At 43.5% G+C, this 26069-nt stretch overlaps 1 protein-coding gene across 1 annotated transcript in view; it reads left to right on the top strand.

Moving 5' to 3' along the window:
* LOC137562094 (mucin-3A-like) overlaps positions 1-26069 on the top strand; it is a 173652-nt gene that overhangs the window by 145364 nt on the left and 2219 nt on the right. The window contains exons 37-40 of the mRNA XM_068273431.1: positions 4951-5009; positions 11083-11234; positions 20219-20278; positions 23438-23606. Of these exons, the coding sequence (XP_068129532.1) occupies positions 4951-5009; positions 11083-11234; positions 20219-20278; positions 23438-23606 (440 nt within the window). The remainder of the gene's footprint in view (positions 1-4950; positions 5010-11082; positions 11235-20218; positions 20279-23437; positions 23607-26069) is intronic.

Raw genomic sequence — 26069 nt, 5'->3', positions numbered from 1 at the left:
AACACCTGGATGTTCGGGTTCGGGCCGAACAGGCCGAACATGGGCCAGATGTTCGGCATGTTCGGCCCGAACGCCGAACTCAATGGGAGTCAATGGGACCCCCGAACATGCCCATTTTGGGGGCCCTATGGGGTCGCAGGCATAAGGGGGGAGCATGCCCCGGTCGCGGGGGGGGTCGGAAATTCCCCCCACCCCCTCCGCTAGCGCTCCCCCCTCTGCCCGCTTCTCCATACAAAAAGTTTGAAACAAGTTCAATAGTACCTGGGCTGGTGGCACTGGCTGGCAGTGGAGTGAGGAGGAGGAGGAGTCCGAGTAGCAGAGTGACGTTGAGGCCGGGCAGCGGGCGGTTCAGCGCTAGTACCCTTGTGGTACTTCCGCCCTTTCTCTGACCTCACGTCCTCTGCGTGATGACGCATACGAGGGTACGCGTGATGCGTACCCTCGTATGCAGAGGACGTGAGGTCAGAGAAAGGGCGGAAGTACCACAAGGGTACTAGCGCTGAACCGCCCGCTGCCCGGCCTCAACGTCACTCTGCTACTCGGACTCCTCCTCACTCCACTGCCAGCCAGTGCCACCAGCCCAGGTACTATTGAACTTGTTTCAAACTTTTTGTATGGGGAAGCGGGCAGAGGGGGGAGCGCTAGCGGAGGGGGTGGGGGGAATTTCCGACCCCCCCCGCGATCGGGGCATGCTCCCCCCTTATGCCTGCGACCCCATAGGGGGCATAGGGGGGCAGTATTCGGCCGAACAGGGCCCTGTTCGGCCGAACAGGGGCCCTGTTCGGCCCTGTTCGGCCATGCATTCTGCAGTTCGGGCGAACCCCGAACAGTTTGGCCGAACACCACCAGGTGTTCGGCCGAACTCGAACATCACCCGAACAGGGTGATGTTCTGCAGAACCCGAACAGTGGCGAACACTGTTCGCCCAACACTAGCTTGTAATAAGTGATGGACGCAAAACTGAAAAAATGCACCTTTTTTTTTCAAATAAAATATCGGTGCCATACATTGTGATAGGGACATAATTTAAATGGTGTAATAACCAATACACATGGGAAAATAAAACACAGGGGTTTTAATTATGGTAGCATGTATTATTTTACAAATATAATGGGCAAAAACTGAGAAATAAGGATTTTTTTCCATTTTTTTTCTTAATCTTCCTGTTAAAATGGATTTATAATAAAATAATTCTTAGCAAAATGTACCACCCAAAGAAAGCCTCAATGGTGGAGGAAAAACAAGACATAGGTCATTTCATTGTGATAAGTAGTGATAAAGTTATTGGCGAATAGAGATGCCTGAACGGTTCGCGCAGATATCAGCTACCCACGCTCACGGCGGGTAGCAGACACATAGCGCATTCGACCCGCCTCCTATACCTCGTCATGTGGCTAAACTTTGACCCTCTACATCACAGTCAGCAGACACATGGCAGCCAATCAGGCTGCACTCCATCCTAGACACCCGCCCCCCCCCCCCCCCCCATAAAAATGCCACAGCGTCGGCCATGTTCTCACTCTGCTGATCTTGCTATAGTGAGAGGGAGAGACATTTGGAGATAGGGAAAGCGTTAGTTAGGCTGTTGTTAGCTTGCTCCTCGCTCAATATTGTTGCTGAAAGCACCCCACCAAAGCTCTTTTGATAGCTAATATTCTTCTGATCTGTTTTTTTTTTTGTGTGTGTGACCACAGACAAGCATAGATACAGCCCTGTCGCAGCTGAGCCTAGTTGCTGTACTGTGCCATATTACCATTGCATATCTTTTCACTGTATTTGTGATTTAACTTACTAAAGCATAGCTGTCTTTGTGGGTGACACTGCATTGATAGAGCCCACAGACAGTTGCCAGCCTGCCAGCTGGGATTTGTAGTCCCACACTGGCAGCACACTGTATTACCATACCATTGCATATCTTTCCACTGTATTTGTGATTTAACTTACTAAAGTATAGCTGTCTTTGTAGGTGACATCGCATATAGATACAGCCCACAGACAGATGCCAGGCCAGCTGGGATTTGTAGTCCCACCACTGGCAGCACACTCTATTATACCAGTGCATACCTTTCCTCTGTACCTGTGTGACAGCACTCTCTATTATACCAGTGCATACCTTTCCACTGTATCTGTGATTGAAAATACTATATCATAGCTCCCTTTGTGGGTGACACTGCATACAGCCCACAGAGAGACAGGGACAGTTAGCTAGGCTGTTCTTTATTGCTGAAACCACGCCAAAACAAAAAGAGTTTTGAGGGCTCATATTCTATTCTTTTTTTTGTGTGTGTGAGACTCTGCATACAGGCCAGGCCACACTCGTATGTCTGAGTTAGGCATCGCTATGGACGTAAGGTGTAAGGATGATGATGAAGTATCTGTTGTTGGTGCAGTTTTGGAGGTGTCTGATACAAGTGAAGCTGTGGAGGATGATGATGATGATGATCCTGCCATGGATGGCACCTGGGTTCCCAATAGACGAGATAAACAGGGGGACAGTTCAGAGGGGGAGTCAGAGAGAAGTAGGAGAAGACAAGTTGCTGTAAGAAGCTGGGGGAGCTCATCACCGGAAACAGCTCGAGGCAGTGTCTGGCGGCATGCATCTCCACCTAGGGACAGCCAACCAACACGCCCTTTAACATCAGCTGCTGCTGCCACCACCAACAGGGTTCAGGACTCCAGGTGGATTCCTGAATTTTTAAGGCCGCTGCTAGCAGCAGCCACTAACAAAAGCAACAATAATTTTTCTGGTGCATGTACATGCCTGCCTGATTTTTTTGGCTGCACTGCGGCTGCAACAACAAAACAAAAGGCATGTACATGTGTCAATTCCCCTTCGTGATCATTACCTTGCCACGGTGAAGGGGCTTGCGTATCAAAATGAAGCAATGACCAATATGTGTTTGGGGGCACACCAGGGGCGTAACTAGAAATCACTGGGCCCCCCTGAGAAACTTCCAATGCCCCCCCTTCTCCGCCAACCTGGGCTCTGTCCTCATACACACCCCGCATGGTTGCCGGCATAATGTCGGTGTGTGTGTGATGTCACAGTGCGTGTTGCGGCAAGGCGGCAGATGTGGTGTCACAAGGCTGATTCCCAACAGATTTCATGCTGAAATGGATCGGGAATCTGCCTGCGGTGTATGGGCAGCCAACAGATCTCTTTCTGATCAGGTTTGATCAGAGAGAGATCTGTCTCTAGGTCAATTTGCTTATATGGTACGGTGGCGTAGTGGTTAGCACTCTCGCCTTGCAGCGCTGGGTCCCCGGTTTGAATCCCAGCCAGGTCAACATCTGCAAGGAGTTAGTTTCCCCTGTGTCCGTGTGGGTTTCCTCCGGCCACTCTGGTTTCCTCCCACGTCCCCAAAACATACAGATAAGTTCATTGGCTTCCCCCTAGACTACAATACATAGTCATATGACAATGGTAGGGATTAGATTGCGAGCCCCTCTGAGGGACGGTTAATTACAAAACAATATAATCTGTACAGCACTGCGCAATGTCAGTGCAATATAAATACTAAAATAACAAAAAAAAATATACATCTTTTGATGTATGGGCACCTTAAGCAAGGGGGGGGGGGAGTATTTAACTCTTTCAGCAACTCAGCTGCGCTGCTTGCAAAGGTTTTGGCATTACTTTTCCACAAGTGTATTATGCACTTGTGGAAAGTGTGTGTATCAGAACAGGAGAAAATGTATAGCTGGTAGCTGGTGCAAGAATAGTGCAGAACTCACTGTTTTACATACATCATACTACTTGCCAGAGGATTTGGAAGCAACACAGGCAGCTGTGTTGCTGAAAGGGTTACGTACCCCTCCTCCTTTTACCAGGATAGCAGCAAGACGTAGGAATGCCTGAAATAAGCTCACCAGTGTGTGAGCAGAGTCCAGGCTCAGCGAATCATCCATCCAGCTGTGTGAGGAGGGGAGTGAGGGAGCCCTGGTCGGCTAGCCAGCCAGCATGTTTAAATCTGCCGCGGGAAGAGGAAAGGGGCATGAGAGATCACACTGCGAGCCTCTCTCCTTCCTGGAGCATTTCTGTCTCTCACAGCCCTGCCTACTTCCCTGCATCCAATCCTCCTTCACATTACCAGCCTGCCGAGGTCCTATTGGCTGGCGGCTGAAGTAACTGAGCACAGGCTCCTTTGCCTGTGCGTGCCCAGCCAGCTAAGCTTTAACAAGCAAGGGCTTTCCCGGAGCTCTCGTAAGTGGCCGATGCTGTGTATCATGGGACCCCTGAGAGCCTCCGGGCCCGCCTGCGGCTGCAGGTGTTGCAGGTGTTGCAGTCCTTGCTTTATTGTGGACAGACCAAATTCAATCAGCTGGACAGTCACTGTTGTTCTATCATTGAGCTACCTCATCCCGTCGACCATATGGGCTGGAAAACAGCCATTGCCTGCACTCTCGCCATCATGCACACCAGCATGGCCCTCACTACACAAACAGCTGTTTGCAGTGCATTACACAGTGAGTTTGGTCTGTCAGTGTGAAGCAGTACACTACTTACACTACCTGCTGATCCATGTATACACACGCAAGATGTTTTAAAGCACTTGACTGCTCTGCGTCAAATCCGTAATTTTACCAGGGACTTTTGGTGTGTATTCCATGCCCCCTCCAGGTGTTAGACCCCTTGAAACATCTTTTCCATCACTTTTGTGGCCAGAAACAGTGTTTGTAGTTTTCAAAGTGCGCCTACCCATTGAAGTCTATTGTGGTTCACCAAGTTCGCCGGTTCACGGACTTTTGCGGAAGTTCGAGTCCACGGACCCAAAATCTAAGGTTCGAGCCATCTCTGTTGGGAAATGAATTGGAGGTGAAAGTTGCTCGGATGCATAATGTTAAATGACACTGAAGGCTGAAGTGGTTACACATGCATCAAACATACATGTAAATGCTAAACAATCAGTATATTTTGGAAGCATCTCACATTCTATTGCTTTCTTACAGATGAGAGGAATCTACAAAGATATATTTGATTTTTTTGAGATTGTGATCAAAAGCCTTAGGTAAGTGTAATGTCTTTTACACATGTCTAAAAAAAACAGCTGTGGCCAAGGTCTATAATGTTGTGTTTGACTTCATCTGATTCCATATTACACACCCAACCAGTATTAAAAATCACTGCTGACATATCTATTATATCCCCAATAATGATGAGCTAAATGTAAAAGCAAAATCATTTTCAATATGTATTTAATGTTTGCACAATTTCAAGGAGTTTGGTTCCATGTACGGGATAAACAAAAATGCCTTTTGATGTTATAGTGAAAAATGTGTACAATATACTTCCGTTTTTGCAAATTTAATTCTTGCAAATCACGTTGAAGTCAATTACATTGAAGTCACTTGCTAGAATCACCAAATGTGCTAGGTATGTTAAGAAGAATAGGGAAAACAAGTGGAAAAAATCTTTAAAATAGGGATGCTAATTCAGATTTCGCGGAATTGAAATTTCTGAATTTCCGATCGGAAATCCAAATTTGCGATCTGAACTCGGAAATCGGAATACGGAACTCGGAAATTGGATTTCTGCAGAAATACTGCATTACTGCAATTCAGTTATTTTAGCCCAATCACAGAACTCGAAATCAAGGGACCAATAAGAAAATGCAGAAACAACTCAGAAGTATTTGGCAATTCAGAGAATATAAAAAAAAATGGACAAAAAAAAAACACTACTCGGGAATTGGAAATCCAAACTCGGAAATCGGATATCTGTAGAAATATTGCATTACCACAACTCGGTAATTTTAGCCCAATCACTGAATTTGGAAGCATTGGACCAATCAGAGAATGCAGAGTCAACTCAAAAGTATTAAGCCAATCAGAGAATGCAAAAAATGACCCAAAATAAAACGCTACTCAGAAATCAGAAATTGGAAACCGATCGGAAATCTGTGAAATCGGTAATTGGCATTGCCGTAAATCGGAATTTCTGCGGAATCGTAAATTGACATTTCTGACAATCCCTTCTTTCAAAGTACCTTGTAGTTTTTGAGAAAATCAATTTTAAAGTTCCGATGGGAAAATGTTTTTGAGGGCCTGTAAACACTGCTTTTAAAATCACAATCTCAAGGTCTTTTGAAAAATCATGAAAATTGTGAAGACCTGTACACACTGGTGCGATGTGATATTTCTATTTTCATGCATTGCATGCAATTTAAAAAACGCAGCACAAGCACAGCAATGTGTACAGGCCCATACTCGCATTCCAATTTGCCAACGGTTGTTACGGGCACGCTTTTTAATCCCTCTTTCAAGGTTACACACACATGAGATAGGCAGTGCATTTGTATGCTTGACAAGGCACGTAACGCCTTATGCCGTTATGCCATATGCGTGTACTTACTATTGACCAGAGAGTAAGGCGCGATTCTGTATGCCCATGCGCATGAATGATTGTTTGCTTGTGCGCGGCATTCAAAAGCTCACACCAAATCACAGACCAGCACTATACAAGGCAGCCTCAGATGACACACTGCACTAAATGATCTGTCAGCTTAGGCTCACGTTCCTGTTGTGATACTTGCTCTCATATTAATCTCCTGTTACTGACCTCTGCTTGTTGTTATACCGATTCTGACTTAACTCTGTGGGTCCTGACCCTTGGTTTGTTTACTGGTTATGTTTGAACGCTGCTTGCCCTGAACCCTGGCTTGTCCTCTGTTATGCTTGAGCTCTGCCTTCCTTCAGACCCCAGCTTACCTTCAACATCGAACGCCCCATTTCCTGTTCTCTGAGTCACTGGTGGGGCAAACCTTGGGGTCAGGACCTGGTGACTACTAGGCAGCAAAGAGTTTTCTGCTTACTAGGGGTAGCGGCCTATCATTCCTTGTGGGGTGCTCTGGTGAAGACCCGTAGCAACTTTACTGGCAAACATACCGATTATTTGCATTGATACAAGTAAAAAAAGAAAATAAGTGGGTTCCTCCTTCCAAAGCCTTTTTAAAGTGGGATTGTCAGCCACAAAATCAAATTCCATTTAAACACTACATTGTGTCTTAAATGCTCAGTCAGTTGAGTTTTTTTCTCACGCTGTCACCGAAGGCAGAAAGAGAGGGAAGCGCGTCATCTCCCCTCCCACATTCCTGCTTCTCTCTGTTTGGACTGAGCACACTGAACTGTGACAGACTTGGCTGAAATCTGATGCTTGTGCTTACATGTGGTTAGAATGCAAGCCAGAATAACTCAGCACATTGGAGGAGAACTAAGGCCAGAAATGACATCAGGGATTTAGCTTTAGACTGTGGAAAAAAACAAATGGCCCCTGCCAGGAACAGAATTCTCTTCATTTACTATATAGAATTCACTGAAATCAAAATGTGGACAGTACAATACATATGTTATGTAAGTAGAGCAAGTATTTATCTACTTATATTGAATGTGTTTTTTTTTTCTTCCCTGGCATAGTATGGCTGATCCTTCTGCTTTAAAAGGGTTCCCTTGTTTTTTTTTTTTTTTTTTTTTACATAAAAATGGACACTTAAGTTGTAATGTCCCACGCCATCCTCCTATGATCCTTGGTTCCCCGCCGGTCCCGGTAATATATTCGTCTAACAAGACGAATAATGCTTGCTCGCGTGCATGTCATTGGGAGCTTACTGCGCAGGTGCAGTACAAAGTTTCCTTGTACTGAACTTCGCAGTAAGCTCCCTGGAGCAGGCACATGCGCGGCCACGCAGCAGCAGTGGGTCTCGGATGCCAATCAGACCGGGACCAGCTGTGGACAACGGCGGACTGTTGGAGGACGGCGCGGGGGATTACAGCTTCGGGGGGCTGGTAGAAGCCCCAGGTAAGTGTCCGTTTTTATTTTAACCCCCCCAAGAGAACCCCATTAACTCCTTGTCACCCATGCAAGCTAGTAAAGCCAGAATGTGGAGCCTGTACTGCTTGGCACAGGACATCAGGGCACAGAAAGGAACCAAATTTACAATGATAAATGGCAGTAGCTGCAAGGCAAGCAGTTTAGCTAGAATTGATTTGAGGTCTATAATCTTTTGGTTGGTTGGCCCCATGTTCTGTTTCTTTACGCACATCTTTGGTAAAGTGGGCTGAAGGGAGAGAGGGCGGTGGGAGCTGAAAGGTTCAAGGTAGGCTTGCAGTAGCAATGGGAGTTGGAGGAAAAGGAGTCAATGGAAGTGGAGGAGACCATGATGTGGTTGCACCTTTAAAGGGGGTGCAAAAACTGGCCCTACTTTGGTTTGTGGTTCTTGTGCATATGTATTTGCTCCCGCCATGGATTTGTAGTTCCTGTTGCTGCAAAAGAAGATTCTACTGCACTTGTGCTCCCAGAGACCCAGCCCGCAATGCTCTCCATCTGGCAAGGTTGTATGCTTTGATTCTGTCCTCCAAATACATGCAGCAACACATTTGTACTCTGCACACATAGCATACTTGTTTGTCAACTGGTGCTGCTGTCTCCAACCATTTTCTGTTGCTGTCTTTTGGACATGTGGGGACTTCTCATGAGTTGTGACTGCTAGTTTGTGAGAATAGCTGTTCTGTGCTTGCTGCAGAGCATTGCTACATTAAATCATTGTCAAATCAGGCAAATAGGCAGTGCAGCTACTAGTCAGATGTATAATTTGAGATAGACAGTTTAGATAGACAGTTTGGCCTCGTTCACATCATACGCGCTTCCGTGCGCATTGGGAAGTGCACATGAATTGCTGAAACGCAACAACGGCAGAAGGGCGTAGACAGCCCTTCTGCCATTCACATCTTGGGCTTGATTCACAAAAGCATGATAACTGCTATCACGGCAATTATCTTGCGATCTGCCGCTAGCGAAGGTTTGAGCTTGTAAAGGATTACGTTGCATGATAAATTAACATTTGCACGTGATCACGCGCATGTAACTCCCATGTGATCGTGCGCCAACCTTCGTTTATCATGCAACGTAATCCTTAACACGTTCAAACTTTCACGCATGGCAGATCATGAAATAACTGCTGTGATAGCAGTTATCACGCTTTTGTGAAGCAAGCCCCTACTGCGCTGTGCAGCAGTACGATGTGTTATGAAGCACTTGCGTACTGCTGCTTGCATTTTGCAAGCGCAGATCTGATCCCATCACTGTCAATGGATGGGATCAGCAGTGCAGCGGCGCAGATGGCGTGCAATCCTACGTATTGTGTTCCGATTGCATGGCCTTCTGCACTGAAGAGATGTGAATGAGGCCTAAGTGATATTTCCATTGCTGACTATATACTATTGTAGTTTTCAGAATATAAATGCTTTTTTTCTTCTTAAAAAATTTGGGGTAAAGTGGTTGTGTCTTATGTTCTAAATATATGATAAAAAAGTGGTGCAGAGTTTGCAGGGAAGCACTTACCACATCCAGACATCGAGCTCCTTAATCCCTCACTCCAGTCCTCCTACTGTACATGTGCTCCTGCTCTCCTCTGTCTACAACCGCCAATATACACTGCGGCCACTGGCGTAACAATAGGGGATGCAACCCCTGGACCCACTCAAGGACCTCCTTCTCGCTGGAAGTCTTCCAGCGGGAAGGAGGTAATGAGTCATCCTGCCACCACCGCTGCTGCGTCCGCTGTCACCAATGATTGCAGGAGGGAGAGCGCTGAAAGGAGAGTCTTAGGTGAGGGAGGGGGGGGAATGTCCCCCCTCCCCACCAATCTGCCACACTCACCTCTTATGCTGTGACCCCTCCTGCACCCCAAAAGTCCCTGAGCGGGCCCTGGGGGGGGGGGGGCAGGGATTTATAGGTACGCCCCTGACTGCGGCCACCTGCTGCTATACATGGTCTGGTGCTCTAACTTCCTGGTGGCACCCATACTTCCTGATAAGTGGTTCCCTATTACAGACAGACAGTGCCTAAATTGAAATTCTTGCCTCCCCCAGCAAGATTCACTCCCCTTCCCTTCCCTTGGTGCCCTTCACGGCTTTGGGGTCTATTTCACAAGGGTCATAACACAAGTGTGGCCAGGGCCGGGCCGAGGCATAGGCTGGAGAGGCTCCAGCCTCAGGGCGCAGTGTAGGAGGGGGCGCATAATTTATTCAGCTGTCATTCCTAATTGTGTTTGAAGCAGAAAGAAATAAGAAAAGGGGATACATGGCAGTGACTGCAAGCCAGATAACTAGATATTAAGGTGTTGGGGAGGTTGTGGGCCCTGTGGCGCCTCTTAGTCTAATAGCAATCAGTGTGTGATGGCTGAGGTGGGAGGGATGGAGGGGCGCACTTTGGTGTCTCAGCCTTGGGTGCTGGAGGACCTTGTCCCGGCTCTGAGTGTGGCCATCATGATATTCACACCCATAACAATGGGAGTCACAAAAACACGTGGCCTAAAGTATAGTCTACAGTGTTGGAGGAAATGAAGATTAGTAGCTAGAAGCCCCACGGAGCTCTGGGCCCCTCCGCAAACTGCGTGCAGCAGTGGGATAGCGCATCACACTACTGAACACATGTAGTGTGAACATCAGACTGTGCAGTCTATGCACTTCTGATGTTCTTGTGTGTTGACCGCTACATGCATTGCCAAAATGCACACTGCAATGCGTATGCATGTTGTGCATTGTAAAGGGAATGGTAATTAGATAAAAAGGCAGGTAAAAAAGGCAAGTTGAAGCAGATCTTCATCTGTGCAGCAAGCAGCCTATTGTGTGACAACTGCGGAGGAAGATGAGAGTGGTCCTCCTGATTCACAATATTCTTGTAAAAGTGATGCGCACTCATAGCACATGTCAGTTTAACCTTAGTTTGCACACGTACTGTAATGCAAATTGCGCTAATAATGTAACTTTCGCTCTGTACACAATGCACCTGTGGCTTGAATCTCTGTATTATGCTAGTCCATTATGTACATTGTGTACATAACTTAAGTTCCATTATTTCAGCAATGCTTATTATGTTGCTTGTGTAAACACCAGTAAAATTGACGTGTGCTCCATGTCGAGGTCAATTTTAATGAGGCTTCGTGAATCAGGGCTAGTGAACTTATTCTTTTACAAGTTTTATTTTTTGCCTGGACTACGGTAATCATTAAACATTTTAGTGTTGTTACTTTATTTGATTGGTAAGATAATCACAGTTGATTAAGTGATTCTCTTTGCTCCTAGGAAGGGAAGTATTATTGTGGATCATGAAGTTCTTTATATAGCCGCATTCCAAAATCTCAGTGAAGAAAAACACAATTCTTATTTAGAGCAGATGAACAGCACTCTACATGGAACAAACTGTACTGGTGAAGACGAGGAAAATATATACACAAGTATGTATGAAAAAATATCCATTTCCCCAAATACTGTACATATGTTGTGGAGGATAATACCATCTAAACCCAAATACGCTCATGGGACCTCTGCCTTCATTCTGTGGCTTGTGTGGTCCTCTCCAAGGACCTATTGTAACTTGGATTCTCCATGCTAAAAATCATTTTTGAATATGAGTGATTGAGTAAACCTTGGTTGATTTATGAAGGAATTGTCTGTTATAAGGTAATAATGGCAAGAGTTGAACGTACATAGAAGTGATACTACCTTTTCATTTAGCCATCTAATGCAATAACATTTTTAAATACCTTATATACTCGCATATAAGCATAATTTTTCAGCACAGCAAAAATGTGCTTAAAAATGACTCCCTCGGCTTATATATGAGTCAGTGGAGCAGAACGGATGGTGGATCAAGTTTTGTTACTGGCAGAGGAGCGTACGGATCTTACACTAGTGATCCTGCACTTGCCAGCTGGCTCCCTGCTGTGTCCGTGCCCCCCATCCCCTGCAACATGGTGTGCAGAGTGTGCAACTCAAGACTACCTGTGTCGCCTGGCTTGTGGAGCAGAGTGTGCAAGCAATTTGTCATCAGTGCAATGATCGGGGATTCTTTCTGTGTGGCAATTGCTGTCTCTCATATCTGTGACGCCGTCTATTGGTGCCTTGAGACACAGCTGTATCATCCTTGGGGTACATCTTGTTATGGGGGCTGACTTGTACTGGGGGTACATCTAGCTTCTGTGGAGGGGGCTATACCTGGGAGGGGATTATATGCGAGTCTTATCACTTTTTCCTGAGTTTCTGAGCAAAAAAATTTGGTACCTCGGCTTATACGGGGGTTGGCTTATATGCGAGTATATACAGTAATTCAGACCCAACCTGCAGGATAATTCTTGTTCTTTCAGGCTAATTTCCCATCTGTAGAGATGCCATTGTCCTGTGGCAAAGTAGCCCGGGGCAGGACGATTGCACTGCACCATACTCCCTTGCATATAACCCTGCAGCTGAGTGTGCCAAAAGGGTAATATGTGATGATTCCATTAATGTGATGATTCCATTAATTAGAATCTAATCTAAGAAACCCAAGCTACTTTTATTTCACATTCAGTTTGCCTGACTGCCAGGCTTATTTGATCAGAATAGTTTGAAGAAGTTTCCTTCTCATGCAGGTGTCATTATACGAGAAATAGTGGTGAAGCATGTAATTGATTTGATGATATGGTTGATTAGTTTAAGCATGTGATCATACGATCATACCTGTTTTGGCCTACGTAGGATGCAGAAGTAACTCATGATTATGTTATCATGACTAGTAAAAGATTTACATACACTGTCTATACTCAATAATAACTCTAAACATTTAGGTCTGACTCACTAAGTAAAAGTATAGGGTCAACTTATACATGAGTCATGAGCAACAATGAGCACACTGAGTAATGTGGGTACTAATAGTGACATTCCCCAAATTTACTCAGTAGTTTTTTTGTTAAAGGTAGTGTTGGGCGAACACCTGGATGTTCGGGTTCGGGCCGAACAGGCCGAACATGGGCCAGATGTTCGGCATGTTCGGCCCGAACGCCGAACTCAATGGGAGTCAATGGGACCCCCGAACATGCCCATTTTGGGGGCCCTATGGGGTCGCAGGCATAAGGGGGGAGCATGCCCCGGTCGCGGGGGGGGTCGGAAATTCCCCCCACCCCCTCCGCTAGCGCTCCCCCCTCTGCCCGCTTCTCCATACAAAAAGTTTGAAACAAGTTCAATAGTACCTGGCTGGTGGCACTGGCTGGCAGTGGAGTGAGGAGGAGGAGGAGTCCGAGTAGCAGAGTGACGTTGAGGCCGGGCAGCGGGCGGTTCAGCGCTAGTACCCTTGTGGTACTTCCGCCCTTTCTCTGACCTCACGTCCTCTGCGTGATGACGCATACGAGGGTACGCGTGATGCGTACCCTCGTATGCAGAGGACGTGAGGTCAGAGAAAGGGCGGAAGTACCACAAGGGTACTAGCGCTGAACCGCCCGCTGCCCGGCCTCAACGTCACTCTGCTACTCGGACTCCTCCTCACTCCACTGCCAGCCAGTGCCACCAGCCAGGTACTATTGAACTTGTTTCAAACTTTTTGTATGGGGAAGCGGGCAGAGGGGGGAGCGCTAGCGGAGGGGGTGGGGGGAATTTCCGACCCCCCCCGCGATCGGGGCATGCTCCCCCCTTATGCCTGCGACCCCATAGGGGGCATAGGGGGGCAGTATTCGGCCGAACAGGGCCCTGTTCGGCCATGTTCGGCCATGCATTCTGCAGTTCGGGCGAACCCCGAACAGTTTGGCCGAACACCACCAGGTGTTCGGCCGAACTCGAACATCACCCGAACAGGGTGATGTTCTGCAGAACCCGAACAGTGGCGAACACTGTTCGCCCAACACTAGTTAAAGGAATTGCCAAGAAAGCACAGGTCTGAAAGTCCTGGCCACAACAACTAACAAGGAAAGGGGCAGGGGGGAAATACTGGGCTGCATAAAAAGGAGTGAATAATTGCTGCACTTGGGGGGCCTGGGGGAGATTTTGGCTGCACTTAAGGGATAGGAGGGGGTTAATGGCTGTAATACTGTATGTAGTGCAGTCATCAACCCCTCCGGGTCCCCAAGTAAAGCTGGTATTTCTTCCGGGTACCCAAGTGCAGCAATTAACTTTGCTAGGTAGACTTATACTTCAGTCAATAAAAAATTCTAGCTTATGAAGATCAAATATTGGGATCGACTTATACACAAAAGCACATGCTTTTACAATTCTCTGCCAGAGATGCATAAGGATATATATTTTTTTTGTATCATAGTTTTATGCATACTCATAATTTCAAGTAATCAACATTAGCACATTATATTCATCACTACTTTAATAGTGATGGCCTGAACATTAATTTTTTCCGTTTGCAGCGGACTCCATAAACTTTAATGGCAGGCAAACTTCTACAACTTTTAGGGCATCTCTGCAGCCACAATTTCTTGAAAAAAAAGTTTAAAAAGTGTCCAAAACCCAGACAATGGCATGGCGGAGGAGGATCAACTGAGGAAAAGTCACTAAAATAGATGTATTTTGCACAGACACTTTTTTAATGTTTCTTTTTTTTTTTTAAGTTAAATGACCATCAACTTTAGAGGTTAATAGCAATAATAGCAAACTATTCAGATTCCATTTGGTCTGTTAATAGAGAAATGGGGGGCCTTGGAACCAAATTTAAAGATGCTTTTGCTCTAGCTATACTTAGTATAGCTAGAGGGACATAGACATAGACCTTAATTACAGGGTCTACGTATGGCTTGAACAGGTCTGCAGCTGGTCTCTCTCCTGCTTGGCCTCCCCCGTCTTAGCGTAAATATATTCACTTCCACACACCCAATTCAGCAGTTTGAAGCAAATGAATGATAAAATAGATCTAAGCGTATCTTTCTTTAGATAGCAGTAGTTTTAATAATGATAAAACCATAAAAACATCCAATACTCACATATGGGCCCTTTTTACAGGGACCCAAGTAGATATACAGTGTTGTAAACGAATGCAGAGTGCCGTCCAACCCAGCAACACAAACGCCACGCTCGACCGGTTTCACTACGTATAGTTTCATGCAGTTGTACAGCTATCCCTGGCCTAAGTGTTGTCACCGCCATAGGGTTTACAGGGTGTCAGTACGCACTGTGTACTGACCCCCTGGAAACACATAAAAATGTTCTCCCAAACTATAAAACCTCTTGTTTCCACTGTCCTTCTTAACATGCCCTGTACATTTGGTGTTTCTATCACCTACAGAACCTTTGCTATTAAGCGCTAAAGTTGACGGCCAATTATTTTTATTTATTGTATTTATAAAGTGCCAACATATTACACAGTGCTGGACAATAAATATATACAATGATACAAGAATGACAGACATAACAAGGATATATAACATACCGTGTTTCCCCTAAAGTAAGACATCCCCTGAGAATTAGACCTAGCAGGAATTTCAAGAATGCTTGAAATGTAAGACATTCCCCAAATGTAAGCCCTAGCAGCAGCCCACATGACACCAGCAAGTCATGCTGAATACAAAGCCTGGATACAGGAGAGCAGCAGTATAATGTGAGTTCTAAACAGTCCTATATATCTGTCAGGCAATTTGTGTTTTTGTTGGAGCCAGTCCTCCTGATCTGTTTGTGATAAGCATCAGCAGCACTTCACCTCCTCCCAGGACACACATCTTATCCTATCATAGCTCTGGGGAGCCTGACAGAGTTCTCTGCCTGCAAGAAATAGACTCTGATGCTGGGTACACACTATGAGATGTTCTGGCCAATTTACTGTCAGATCGATTATTTCCAACATGTTCGATTATCTTTTAGATCAAATTCCGTGCACTTTAAGAGCATTTTCCGATCGATTTCCGTGCACTTTAATAGAAAATTGAACGGAAAATGCCCGGGAATCAATCGGAAAGCAAATTGAACATGTTGGAAATAATCAATCTGACAATAAATCGGCCAGAAAATCTCAGTGTGTACCCAGCATCATCATCATAAGTGAGAGCCAATATCTGCAAACCACAAGCTCTGTATATGTTGCACATGTTTTAGCATGGCATACAGTATGTACATTTTGTATAGGAAAACTACCAATGATTGTCCAAACATAAGACATCCTCTGAAAATAAGCCCTAGCACATCTTTTAGAGCAAAAATTAATATAAGACAGTGTCTTATTTTTGGGGAAACACGGTAGAACAAAGTTATACAAGGCTAACTGTACAAAATACATGATCATGTGATATGGGCTGGTTAGGAAGGCCAAGTATTACAAGCACATGATTAATGGGCGGGGCATCACCCCGGTGTGCGTTTTGATCGCTCCTACCAGCCGGCCGGCCGTGTTGTAACTAGAAGACGTCCGTCTCCCCTCCTCTCCCCACAAACAACTGGACGTGGTGGGTTGAGTTATCCGGAAGCAGAGGAGGGTTGAGCACGAAGCAGAGGAAGTTCCTTGAACCAGCGCTAAGCAAGGGGAGGTGATTGGAGGAATCTGCCTGGTCGTCGGGTGGTAAGATTTTGCTGCCCAGTGACTGTCCCCAATTGTGCTGAAGTCTGTAGGCAATGCGAGCCTTGAAGACGGCAAGTTGTTACCCTACACAAATGATCAGCAGCCACTTTATCTCTATGCTCTGTGGACATTAAGGGAAGGTACCGGTACCAGAGTGAATGGAGTGTGTGGTGCTGCACATTGTGATTGGGGTGTTTGAGGAGCGCTCCGCACTGTTTTAAATTGGTTTTAGGGTGGGTCAGTGTTTTTGTACGGTTACTCAATAAAGGTATTATATATTTTCTACAAGGCCTGAGCGGCAGTATACTTCTCTTTGTTGATACTTATGTAATTGGTTCATATACAGTTGCTCCTGTTTAATTACAGTTACAGCCAGATAAATTGGTGAGTGAGATAGACAGTTATTGTTCGTTTATCAAGTATTACAAGTACAGGATGTCATAAGAAGGGAGTTCATGATCCTGTAGATTACACTAGGGAAGGGAGGACCCTGTCAGAGGCTTACAATATAAGGGGGTGAGGTGGAAACACTAGATGGGGCGGTGAAATAAATAATTAGTAGAGAGTTACTGTGTGGTAGAGGGTGGGTAAGAGGTGGGTTTTGAGGGCTTGCTTGAATGTGTTGAAGGAGGGAGTAAGTCTGATGGGAGGTGAAAGGGCATTCCAGAGGGTGGGGGCGGGTCTTGAGAAATCCTGCAGGCGCACATAGGAGTTGGATGTGCGTGGGGCGAGGGGGCAAAGGTAATTGGAGGATCGTAGGGGACGACCTGGTATATACCTGTGAACAAGCTCCGAGTTGTAGGTAGGGCAGGTTTTGTGAACAGATTTATACGCCAGGCATAGAAGCTTGAAACATATCCTGAAACAGATAGGGAGCCAGTACAGGGATTTAGAGAGGGAGGATGTGGATGCAGAGGGGTGCGAAGAATGGATGAGTCTTGCAGCCGCGTTCATAACTGATTAAAGGGGGGCAATGCACTTCAAGGGGAGGCCAGAAAGGAGGGAGTTACAGTAATCAAGGCGGAGGATGATGAGGGCATGAATGAGCAGCTTGGTTGTGTCTGAGGTTAAGAAGGGGCGAATCTTGGAGATAATATGGAAGTGATAATTGCAGGCTCTGGTGACGTTTTGGGTGTGGGGAATAAAGGAGAGGTCAGAGTCCAAGGTGACACCCAGACAGTGGGCTTGGGAGGTAGGGTGAATGGTTGTGTTTTGTCGATTGTGAGGTGGAAATCTGGGATGGGTGCAGCAGCATGGGGTAGAAAGATCAGGAGCTCAGTTTTGTCTATGTTAAGCTTCAGGAACCTTGCTGACATCCAGGAGGATATTTTTGAGAGACATGAGGAGACCTTGTTCATGGTGGGGGAAAAGGTATCGGGGGTATTGAGGTAAATCTGAGTCGTCGGCATAAAGGTGGTATTTGAAGCCCAGGGAGGTGATAAGTTTGTCAATTGAGGAAGTGTATATGGAGAACAGAAGGAGGCCCAGAACAGACCTCTGGAGCCATTGAAGGAAGTTGTGAAGGAGCAATTGGATAGGTGGGAGGAGATCCAGGCCAAGGCAAGATCATGGATGCCCATGGACTGTAGTGATTGGAGGAGGAAGAGGTGGTCTACAGTATCAGGGTAAGGGTAAGGTCGTTGACCACCTTGGTGAGGGCTGTTTTAGTATAACCCATGTCTTTTTGTTAATTATTATTCCTGATTTGGGCCAATGACTTAAATGTAAAAAAAAATTTGATAAAAAGATTTGCATTAAATTAGAACAGCAAACGAAGTTCGCCAGAAACTGTCCCACGGCTAACTGTTCGGGACATCACTCTGCTGTAAGGTATCTAGGGCCCCCAAAACGTTTTTTAGAACAACAACATTGTAATATCTTTCAGAGAACTGGCACACCTCACTGGCGTCTCAAGTGCAAATGGTTTTTAAATCCATAGGGCCTGATTCACAAAGCGGTGCTAACAGTTAGCACGCTGGTGAAAAGCCCTTTATCACACCTAAACTCAGTTTAGGCATGATAAGTTTAGGTGTGATAAGTTTAGGTGTGATAAGTTTAGGCATGATAAGTTTAGGTGTGATAAGTTTAGGCATGATAAGTTTAAGCACCAACTGCGTTAGCACCGCAGTGCACAGCTGATCAAAAGTTTTGCGCTAGCAAAGTCTGGTGCACTTTGCATAGAGTTTAATGGCGCTGCTTTGCGTGCGGGACTTTGCACGCTATCTACACTTATCTAAACTTAGCATGCCTAAACTTATCACACCTAAACTTATCACACCTAAACTTATCACGCCTAAACTGGCTTTTCACCAGTGTGGTGCAAAGGTTATCATGGCTAAAGTCTTTTAGGCGTGATAACTGAGTTATCACCGCTTTGTGAATCAGGCCCATTGTTTGCAATAGCCGGACAATTGTTTCAAGGACAAGCAGGGTTCTCCTTTCTCAAAAAATGCAGATATAATAATAATAAAGAGAGAGAGGCATGACCTTTATATACCAACCCAATCTGGGTTTGTTCCCACTCTTCTATCTACAATTCTCACCAGACATGTTTTAAGACAAGAAAATACAAGAGGCAAGACTGCTGAATAGTAGGGATGGTTGGAAATGCCCATTTCTGATTCCACAGAAATTCAGATTTTTGCCATGTTCCCTTTTTCTGTTTTTCCAGATCTTAATTTTTCCAATGTCCGTTAAGTATTTTATTGGTTAATTTTTGCATCAGAGAAAGCAAAAAAAAGACCAAAAAGAATCGAAAAATCAGAAATTGGAAAAATGGACGATCAGTCTTGTGATTGGTCTAAAATTACTGTATCTCTGATTGGTCCAATGCTTTAGAGTTCCGTGATTGGCCTTAAATTATGGCAAATTGGATTTCTTATTATTTTTATTCCTAATTCTGTTTTCCAATTTCCGATCAGAAATGTGGAAATTTAAATTCTGCAAAATCCAAAATGAGCATCCCTAGATTCCCTACTGAAAAGTTCTAGCTGGTCCTATTTCCCCTTGACTATCATTGGGTAGTGTGTGCCTTCCACAATGGAAAATAGGGCCGGACCCTGGAAGACTAGGTGGGCAATAACCCATCTCTTTTTTATTATTATTTTCTATTTGGGTGAGCTATAAGAGCTGCTATTGCTATTGAAGTATACTGTAACCTGATGCTGTATGTTCTGGACATTTTTATGTAGTGTAAGGTGCCCTTTAAACAAAGGGAAGCAAATCTTTCTGGCAACGGGATCCATTTACATCTCTGCATTGTCATACAAGGATGTGTCACATTGTACAGTATTTTGGACATGGTGCTGATGTAATTTCAATCCTGCACATTGAAAATGTTTTTTAGTTTCCTTTTGGGCATTGGACAAGGGGCACAAAAACCCCAACCCTGCAGGATTCTAAAAACTAGTTATCTTAAATATTTGATCTGTTGTGACTAATTGTCTTTAAAGGACACCCAAGGTGAAAATAAATGAATACAATAAACAATTGTATCTATCCTCCATCTCCTAAAATTGTCTTTTTAAGATATTCCACAGTTTTATTTTATACTGAAATCTACTTTTTAACTTTTTTACTGTTTTGTTGTTTTTGCTCAATGACACGTTCATTAAAGTATGCCAGAGCTAAAATGTGTGAACTATTGTCCCTTTTTATCTCTTATCTGCTCTTAGAAGCCATTTTCTGCTAGGAAAGAGTTTTATAGTTGTAATTTCTTATCAGTGAGGGTTACCTTGTAGTCTGACACAGACCTGACTCAGACAGGAACTGCCACTTACATACCTGATGTTTAACTCTTTCAGGCAGAGAAAGAAAAAATGGAACACAGCATAGTTATTTGTGTGCTAGGCACTGTACATACACATGTCTATCTCATCATGTCATTGAACGCTGCTTGTAATACTCAAATTAATTTTACAGGTTCCATCTGCTTACTTGAACCACATGTTACATTCCGAGAAACAGGCTTCAATCTAACAGGTATGTATCTGTAGTTTTTAATAAAACAGTCTATGTGTTTGACTTATCTACAGGATTACCATAGTTTTGGGCTGTAAGATGCACCTAGGTTTAGAGGGCAAAAATCAGGGGAAAAAAATACTATGCCTGGTGCGTCTATAGGGCGCTGGAGCTCCAGACACTGATATCAGCAGTATATGCCAACAATGTAGAGTGCATAGTGCAAGACAACTAGTAATACAGTATAAGCAACTGATTATCATAATGAGCATTCCAGAAGACTATATAGATACACTGCCATTGCATATCATGCATAGAATGCATTCTTAAGATGCATGTGCATGAAATAGCATACACCACAGATTAAAGCAGATACGATCCGAAACTCCCTCTGAAGTGCAACAGCAAGACAACCAAAGATAAACTAAAAAGGGAATTAGTGCTGCATATAGAATAGGGATGGGCGGAAATGCAGATTTCTAATCTTGAAAAAATGCTAATTTCAAATTTTCAGATTTCTGATTTTCAATTTCCCGCTTTTCCGATCTGACGTTTTCTCGATTCCATGTTTTTCCAATTTTCTCTTTTTCCGATTTCCAATTTTCAAGGAGTATTCAATTACTAATTTTTGCATCAGAGAATGAAAAAAAAAAAACAGAATTTTTTTTTAGGAAAAACAGAATTCAGAAAAATTTTTAAATCCGTCTTGTGATTGGTCTACAATTAAAATTTTGCAGAGAATTCTGTATTCTCTAATTGGTTCAATGCTTTCGAGTTCTGTGATTGGACTAAGCTTACCAACTTGCGGCGCATTGGATTTCCGGGAAGTTCCAATTTCCGTTCTTCAATTTCTATTATCCAATTTATGAACTCCAATCAAAAATGCCAATTTCTGATTGGAAATGCAAAAATTTTAATTCTGCGGGATACGAATGAGCATCCCTTATATAGAATTCAAACATGGTGCACAAAGTGAACCATACAAAGCAGTCCACATGTACACAAATGCTACTAATGTGAAGTTATAAATGGCTGAAAAAAAAATAGTCAAGGTCAGCAGCTTACCCATTAGGTGGATTGTGATTGGTTCAAGAGCAGTGCTTTCATCCCACCTGCGGGGCTATCGGTACCAATTGCAGCATTTGCAGTTACTTACCAAGCTGGGCAGAAATATGTTGCATCATGTATGCAGACCAATGCAGCAAGACCAGCACCTATGATCTAAAGGAAGGACAGAGGTGCTTTCTACACTTGTTGCAGCCATACATTTGGACTGTAAGATGTACCACCTCACCCCTCTCCACAAACACACACACACTTTTTGGGGAGAAAAAAGGTGTCTTAGAGTCCAAAAAATATGGTATATACAATCATGGATTCTCAAAATGACCAGGAGAGCAGCCCCTTTGAATATATACCGTGCAACTTAGTTACAAGGAGCCAGCAGCTTAATCTCTATACAAGCCAAATACAATTTGAATAAGGCTGCTATCTCATGCACTTACAAAAATTATTTAATATAGCCTTGGCTGCATGTATGTCGCACATCACTTTTAAAAACAGTACACAGTTAAAAACATGTATACCAGTCCAGGAATGCTCACTTTTGATTATAAGGGACCTGATCTAATAACTTACATGGTGTAATCGCCCAGCCTCAGCCTATGCAAAAAACATCATGCTCAACATGGATCAATATGGCCCTCTACCACCACCAAACAGTGTCGGACTGGGAGGTGGAAAAACTGAGGAAATCCATCTGCTGGCCAAGCAGCAGTAACCCTGTGTTATCACTTTCAATTGAAACCTGCAGCAAGTCTTCACTGTGAGCAGCAACACCTGATTACTGCTGCTTGGCCAGCAAGTGGATTTCCTCAGCTTTACCACCTCCCAGTCCGACACTGCCACCAAATCACCACACACACTGTGAGAAATCAGGCCAATTTTTGCTCCTCATTGACAACTGATGGAACAAACGATTACTAGGCAAGGCTTAAGCATCTCATCATATTTGATGTATTTTGCAAGTAAACTTCCATCTTTACTTGCAAAGCTCCAGCTCACTTAGCTGGCTGATTGCCAGTGCACTGCATTAATCAGGTCTTACTGCCGTGCACTGCTTAAACTTGTTTAAGGCAGGAGCATGTAGATATCACCGATTCAATAAGGATTCCTGTCAGTGTAGAGGAGTACGGCTCAGCGTGCTGGCGTTGCACGTGGTGATCTAGCAGGAACACTCCTGTGGTAGCCACTTATGGGCCAGAGCAATTTTTGACATTTCAGTGCTCCTCCGATTCATTTGCCAATAACTTAATCACTATTTATCACAACAAAATTATATATATATATATATATATATATATATATATATAATTTTGTTGTTCAACCGTGTTAGTGGGTTTAGGCCCTTAGTGCAATGTACCACCCAAAGAAAGCCTAATTGGTGATGATATATATATATATATATTTTTTTTTGTCACCAATTAGGCTTTCTTTGGGTGGTGCATTGCACTAAGGGCCTGAGCCCACTAACGCAGTTGTACGCAGTTGTGTCCACTTTTCAGCATCTGTAACATTGATGTGTTTCTGAAAAGCAGACACAACTGCGCACAACTGTGTTAGTGGGCTCAGGCTCTAAGAATTATTTTATACTAAATGCATTTTAATAGGCATAATAAAAAAAATGGAAACAAATAATTATTTCTCAGTTTTTAGCCATTATAGTTTTAAAATAATACACGCTACCATAATTAAAACCCACGCATTGTATTTGTCCATTTGTCCCAGTTATTGCACCATTTAAATTATGTCCCTATTATTTTAATTATACAAAACATTTTTGGGTACCTTGGGGAGAGTGTGGGAGGGAATTCGTTCATTTTAAATGTTAAAAAAAAGTTGTTAATGAAAAAAAAAATGTTTGTAGATGAAATTTTACTTTTTGGCAACAAGACAATACATCCTCACATCCTCAGTATTTTTTTTTTTATGCATCCTGTAAGCGTACAATGTGATCCATTTTTGTGCCACAACAAGTTCACTTTAAACAGCTGAATAAAAATTTTTGGGGCAGAGTTTTTTCACAGCTGTGAATGCTTGGTTCTTATTCATTAAACTTTGTGATGTTAGAAATTAAAGCAATGTCAACTTGATAACTGATAATTTCTACTGTCTTTTCAGAACTGTGCTCACGATTGCCTTCCATCCCTGAGAATGTACGAAAGTATTATTATGGCCTAAATGGAACTAATGAACTCATCTGTGTCACTGACTGCAACATCCAAAGCAATCATTACTTAGCCTGCAATAATGGTCAATGTTCATTGACAACTAAGGGCCCCAGATGCTAGTGAGTATTATGAAATGATGTAGCAGTAAAAGTACATAAATGTAGAGGAAAGGTACTTTATAAAGTTACCAAGGAATATTTAGTCCTAAAATGCATAAGGATTTAAAAAAAAATATCACATTTTATTCATATGTCATTAAAGTGGATCCGAGATGGACTTTTACTCATTGCATAATTGTGTTCCTTTCCTATTGTTTATAGGACATTCCTCAAGCCAAATACTTTTTGGTTTTAATACTCTAATTCCCTATAAACTAAACAAGCCTCGCCCACAGGTTTCCAGAGAGCCTTGGCATTTTAAGACAGTAGCAAGGGCTCAGGAGAGCTCAGTCTGGGCAGGAGGAGGGGGGGTTATTACTAGCCAGATATTTCAGAGGCAGAGGGGAGGAGGGAGGAGGGGGATTAGTTTTTTTTTCACAGGCTGAGTGCTGAAGATGCAGATAAGCTTGCCTGTGTGTAATGTTTACAAACAACATGGCTGCTGTCATTGTATCACAGGAAGAAATAATCATGTTCTATTGAAGTTGTTTGCAGCTAGATTTGCTGTGTAAATTATCAAAACTTTAGATAAGGTATATAGACAAGTTACTTTCTATAGTTAGTTTTTCATCTCTGATCTGCTTTAACATGATAGCCATATATAATGAAAACATGGAAATGGGAAAAACCCATTGGGCAGAAAAGTAAACGTACACTTGAATGTGTTAGAGATTTACCACCATATACACTCACCTCGAGAATGCAACCAAGTAAAGAAAAAAGTAGTTTAGCATATGACAATTAGGGATGGTCGTAGGCAGCCAACTTCGCTACGCTGTAACTACGCATAGTTGCACGCAATTACGCTTTGCCAAACTACGGCTTCAAAATCAAATATTCACTTCGTATGCGTTTCGTAGACTATGCGTTAAAATATGCAATTACGCGTAGTGCGAAGCGTAGTGTATGCGGATGCTTATGCCCGTATGCAGAAAATTTTACGCATTAATTCCTCTTTAATTGCTTATACCGGGTACTCTTCTATGCATACATACCCCTTTTCAATGCGTAAATTTGTAAGCATACAATCGCACACGGAAATTTAGACGCGAGTAATGCAATCGTAGTACACTACGCAATACACATGTTAACTACACATAGTGAGCATAAGCTACGCGTAGCGGTACTTTGCTACGTGTAAATTCGTATGCGTAGTTTTGAAACTTCACCTACAAACTACAATGCGTAGATGCAAACTAAGATGTGTAAATTCGCACTGGCGTAGTTTCTGCTCATCCCTGATGACAATAAGAAATCCATTGGTCACCTGATGCACAAAGGGCTGGTAATTTTGCCATGTGCAGGCAGTGCACAGCAATAATACTGGTCCTAAACTCAGGGGAACACCAACCATTACTACATTAGTAACACACACTTTACCGGGATGATGCACAAGTTGCTATGGTTGCTATGGTATTAAATGTCATAATATGCATACCATAGCAATTTTGCCAGTCCTCACACCAGGGGAACACCGCCTATTTCTCTGTTAGTGCCACATGCCTTACTGGTATAAAGTGTACATTGCTGTAGTAACACACAGATTAATGCATGTTTCCATATCAATGCATGCATTACCCCAGTAAAGGGCATAGCGCTAAAAAATTAACAAGTTGGTGGAAGTCATTAAAAGGTGTCCATGGCTCTTAAAAAATCGAAACTATCGCGAAAATCATAAAATTTAAAATGCATGTAATCACATACAAATAAGAAGTACATTTTTCCAAGAGTAAAATGAACCGTAAATTACTTTTCTCCCATGTTGCTGTTACTTACAGTAGGTTGTAGAAATCTGACATTACCAACAGGTTTTGGACTAGTCCAGCTCTTCATGGGGATTCTCAGCATGGCTTTTATTTTTTATAAATACATTCCCTGAAAAGGATTTATACAATGATGCTGGCCAGCCTCCCTGCTCACTGCACACTTTTTTGGCAGTTGAACAGAGCAACTGTCATTCACTAAGTGCTTTTGAACATAAACAAAACCACGAGAATCCCCTATGAGGAGATAGGCTAGTCCAAAACCTGTCGGTTCTGTCAGATTTCTATTGCCTACTGTAAGTGACAGCAACATAGGAGAAAAGTAATTTATGGCTCATTTTACTCTGGAAGAAATGTATTTCTTATTTGTATGTGTTTACATGCATTTTAAGATTTTCGTGATAGTGGTCCTTTAAGGGGTTAAATAGATTGGAAAAGGAACAGATGTGCCATGCACAAACGTTAAACCCTAGAAGATTCAAATTTCCTATTGCATGCATTTACAAAATATGAGGTTGGACTAGGCGGTTTATTGTAGTGGGGAAAATACCCATTTTAGATCTCCTATCTTCTTCACACCTGCTACAGGAACAGTCAAGTAAGCTGATGTTAGAAGAGCTGATGGAGACAGAGCTAGGACTTGTGTCAGTGTGATAGAGCT

This window comes from Hyperolius riggenbachi, chromosome 3 (genome assembly GCF_040937935.1).
Source record: "Hyperolius riggenbachi isolate aHypRig1 chromosome 3, aHypRig1.pri, whole genome shotgun sequence".
Classification (NCBI taxonomy): domain Eukaryota; kingdom Metazoa; phylum Chordata; class Amphibia; order Anura; family Hyperoliidae; genus Hyperolius; species Hyperolius riggenbachi.
The sequence above is the reverse complement of the archived record's forward strand: the minus strand, read 5'-3'. Positions and strand labels throughout refer to the sequence as shown.